This window comes from Etheostoma spectabile, chromosome 21, assembly GCF_008692095.1.
Source record: "Etheostoma spectabile isolate EspeVRDwgs_2016 chromosome 21, UIUC_Espe_1.0, whole genome shotgun sequence".
NCBI classification, from domain to species: domain Eukaryota; kingdom Metazoa; phylum Chordata; class Actinopteri; order Perciformes; family Percidae; genus Etheostoma; species Etheostoma spectabile.
Window position 1 is genome coordinate 15,090,939 of NC_045753.1, and position 4,153 is coordinate 15,095,091.

The 4,153-nt window shown below is 40.5% G+C and overlaps 1 protein-coding gene across 6 annotated transcripts in view; it reads right to left on the reverse strand.

Moving 5' to 3' along the window:
* Positions 1-4,153, reverse strand: part of entpd1 (ectonucleoside triphosphate diphosphohydrolase 1) — a 17,598-nt gene that overhangs the window by 1,534 nt on the left and 11,911 nt on the right. For all 6 annotated transcript variants that reach the window (XM_032502137.1, XM_032502135.1, XM_032502138.1 and 3 more), the window contains 5 exons: positions 3,318-3,477; positions 2,989-3,192; positions 2,569-2,826; positions 1,869-1,982; positions 1,597-1,734 (listed from right to left, as the gene is read on the reverse strand). In XM_032502137.1, coding sequence (XP_032358028.1) covers positions 1,597-1,734; positions 1,869-1,982; positions 2,569-2,826; positions 2,989-3,192; positions 3,318-3,477 — 874 coding nt within the window. The remainder of the gene's footprint in view (positions 1-1,596; positions 1,735-1,868; positions 1,983-2,568; positions 2,827-2,988; positions 3,193-3,317; positions 3,478-4,153) is intronic.

The window sequence follows — 4,153 nt, forward strand, 5'->3', positions numbered from 1 at the left end:
GGGCATTTCTGCCTTTAATCACCAAGACAGCATGAGAGGGGAGATAGAGGAACCCTGTCGCAGCTCGGATTCAAACCCTGGGCCAATGCGTCGAGGAATAAACCTCTTTATATGGGGGCGCGCCTTACCAACTGACCTTCCTGGACGCCCATGCTTTCTAACTAATTAACTGACACGTGATCCTCCTGCGAATTCTGATTTTTTTCTCAGAATTCTGACTTTATTTCCCAGAATTCTGACTTTTTTCGCAGAATTCTGACTTTATTTCCAAGAATTCTGACTTTTTTCTCAGAATTCTGAGTTCTTTCTTAGAATTTTGACTTTAATCTCAGAAATAAAAAAAGTCAGAATTCTGAGAAAAAAGTCAGACTTCACATACATATTTCACCAGTGGCACTAATCCTCTTCCGTATATATGACCTGCAAAAGTCCACTGCGTTACAAGACTCGGAACAACCGTCAGTTTCAGCGTGTTTGCTGTCTGCTACCAATCTGACCAATTTGGCGTAGCCTACTACAAATCTCCATCCGCCATGACGCCTGGGTCAGCGGTAAGTAGGCCACCTTCTCCTGTGCTGATTGTGCTTTAAGTTATTGATGTTTTTGGTCCAGCAGGCTTTTTCTGTTGTGTTTCAAGGAGGCTATAGGCCTGCTGCTGTTGCTACTTTAGATTTAATTAAGCTTGAGTTATCTGCTTGTTACTTCTGCACGCTCATCCGCTGTCTGCTGCTTAGTGTAATACATGTTAGGTAGCCTACTGTAGCAGATTAGCTTATTTAGTTATTTGGCTGTAGGCTACTTTGATATGTACATTGGGATGTCTTGCTTTGTTGACCATACTACTCCTGTTTTAGGCAGAATTGGTTTTGGTGATATTTTCCAGTGGTGCCATGTTTGTGTGGGTTGGGGTGGGGGTCCTATTGGCACACTGTAATTTAAGTAAATAACTACATAGATGACGGTAATATTGTCTTGCTGCCCATTATTTCCTTGTAATATGGCCTCAAGTAGTCCTGTTAATAATTTTTCATAATTTTTCTCTTTCGTATTTAGCTAGCAGGACATATTTCCTCAAAACATTTAAACACAGTTGACTATGTACACGCTTTACTTTTCTTCATGCCATAATTAAGTCTAATATTTTCTGGTCTTTAGCTTCAAGATAGGGGAAAGAGTCTGGCTTTTGAAAAGAGCAGCTATGAATATTTCACTATTATCAAGATGTTATTGGTAGGTGGTGGCTGTGTGACTGGTTGACAATCACATGGATCTGCTGTTAATCTTTAAGAAGGGAACCATCATTTGTATTGGGGGATCAGATTTCTCCTCGTAGCAATCCTCATAGCTGTTTGGTATTTAGAGAGCCCCCTTAAAACAGCAGAGGCCTTTTACCCAAATGTAACTGTAACCATTAGTAACGGTCAATTCCCTACAACTTATGCTATTATATCAATGTACAGTATAAATGGATGAAGTGCTGAGTGGTCACCCAGGAGGAAGGTGGTTGGAGAAAGAGAAAAATCAAGGCTTAGTATCTGGGATACACACACTCTGAGGCGTGTGAGATAGGAAGGGAGTGGACTGTGATCTACCAACCTTTTCAATGAATTTTATGTCTGAGTAGCTCTCTGAGGTGAAGTTGTATCCTTCTGTCAGCAGGGTGAGGATGTACGTGCCAGAGAAACAGTACTCAGCCAGGTACTTTAATTTTATGTTTGGATGCCGCTGCCTTATCTGTTCAGCAATTCAAATGCAAAGATATGATTAATGTACAATACACATGGTGCAGGACATAGATACAAAAGACAGGAAAGCAGGAAAGTACGGCAGGATATTTGTTTTGTGTCTAACTGATGCATATGCCCGACCTGATTCCAAGGTGTAGCGCAGTAGCGTTTAAGCTTCTCCTTGACATCATCAAGAGGGATGGATGTATCGGTCAGATTGAGGAAGTTCATTACAAAGTAGTAAGCGGAGAACGCCTACAGTATGTTTGAGAGAGAGGAAAAAATGAGGCAAAAGAAAATTAACAATTATGTAGGCTAATCAGATTATAAATACTTTATTCTCATGAGTTTTACTGGCCCCACTGACTCAGTTTATTTGTCTTTGGTTTGCAAGGAGCTTTGAGGCTAGGATATATGCCATATTTAACAGCAACATGTCTTTTCAGAAACAGTATCCCTGTTACTCTGGATAATTCTCTGGCAACAGTTCATCAGAAATATTTCTTTGGGAGGAAATTGTCCTTACAGTGAGGTCTGGATTGTTTACTGTTTAAGTTCATAAAGACAATGCATGCCAAAAAATGCTATTCACCTATAATATATTGGGGTGGTGTCAAGAAATTCAGACACACTGTGTATTGAATAAAACCCCAAAATATATACTACAAGAGACACTGCTAGAATCTTATTTTATTTTATTCGTAATTGGATTGAACAGTGATTATTGCATTTGATAAAACCGTATGTTGTGCAACTCCTGTAGCTACGTTGATTGTGTAACCCTTGAAATAGGTCACTTGTATATCCTGATAAATAAAACGTGATAACTGTGTTACATTACCCCAAATGGCCCTTGCAGAAGTGGCTGGAAGACCCCATTGAAAGAGCATCGGCTGTATTTGCAGTCAGTGAAATTGAAGATGTTTTTGATGGTTTTCTGGCATTCTAGGAAGTTTCCATTCCCTGTGTGATTGAAGGTCGCAGGAGCTCCTTGGGGTTTCCTGTCTGACACGCAGGGGCTGTCATAGAGGACAGAGTAGTTCTTTATCTCAGCATAGCCAGGGTGGAAACAAGGATCTAAAACTGTTCCTGGACCTGCCTAGGAGAGGGTGCAAGAGACGGCTAATAAAATTGAAAGTCATTATTACTGCACGTTTCAGCATATCCTGTCTCTGTTAAAGATGATTACATTTCAAATGATTTGAGATTAGAAAGTTTAACAGCCCATTGTTGTTAAATGAGAAAAAAAGAAGAAATTTACTTGAGACTGGTGTGCCAGCGTCATTCGTAGTGCTTGGTCTTTCCCGTAACACAGGAAGCTGTGAGTGTACAGGTTATAGTCATTTCCGTAGAGTCGGAAAGTCACAGAGTTACTGGGGGACTCTGAGCCATTGTAATTATCGGATACAAAGCTAATCTGAGTGGAGGCCCCGCCAAGGTCAAGGGCCCCTGTGGTTTCCAAGCCCTGTAGCAGACAAAAAGGCATTGAAGTCTGTGCACAGCAGAACACCCTGACCAATGCACACAAAGCACATTTAAAAGTGGACAAACTTGCATGTATGCGGTGTGCAGACATACGAGCATACAGACCTGTTTAAGGCGGTCATCCAAGTAGTTGACTGTGACCCAGCCAAAGGCACCCTCCTCCTGGCCGCTGAGTATTCTTGCTCCCTGATAGGAAAAGGGGAACATTTGCAGGGCTTTCTTCACAGACTGAAATACACTGTCTGACGCCGCGCTGTTCTCCATACTGCACACACAACACAAATCCATTAGACTTAGTCACGTCCGTAATTCAAATCAGTGCAGCAACCCATAAATAATAGACTGTACAGTACATAATAAATTTGACTAACATTCGTTACTCTGGCTGTAAAGTTCATCTGGCGATAAATCACTAAACAGGCATATGGAAAAGGCTACAAACAGTAGCACTTTGACTGCCAGCGCAAACACAATTACAGCGTAAAAGCTAAGGATACACCAGTGCAGAGCTGGGCCATCAGGCCACCAAGGCCTTCTCTGCTGGCCAAGAGATTGTCAGAATTTTTCAAAATTTTATGTATACATATTTCTAAAATACAGTTGTGCTCAAAAGTTTGCATACCCTTGAAGAATTGGTAATATATACAGTATATATTTAGTAGGCCTGCACGATATTGGAAAAAACTGACATTGCGACATTTCTTTTCCCTGTGATATATATATATATATTGTGATATGAAAAAAAGTAATTTTTAAAATTTACAGAAACATCTCTATTTGGAAATAATTAATCATTCTCGACTTCTGCTGTGATTTTGTAAGGGAGTGCATCTACACAGAAGATGAACTAAACTTTAATGCTTAACAGACACCAAAGCAAGTAAGCGCTGTGACTTCTAATGGGATTTTGGAGAGGGAAATTAGGTAGAAATATGCTAGTT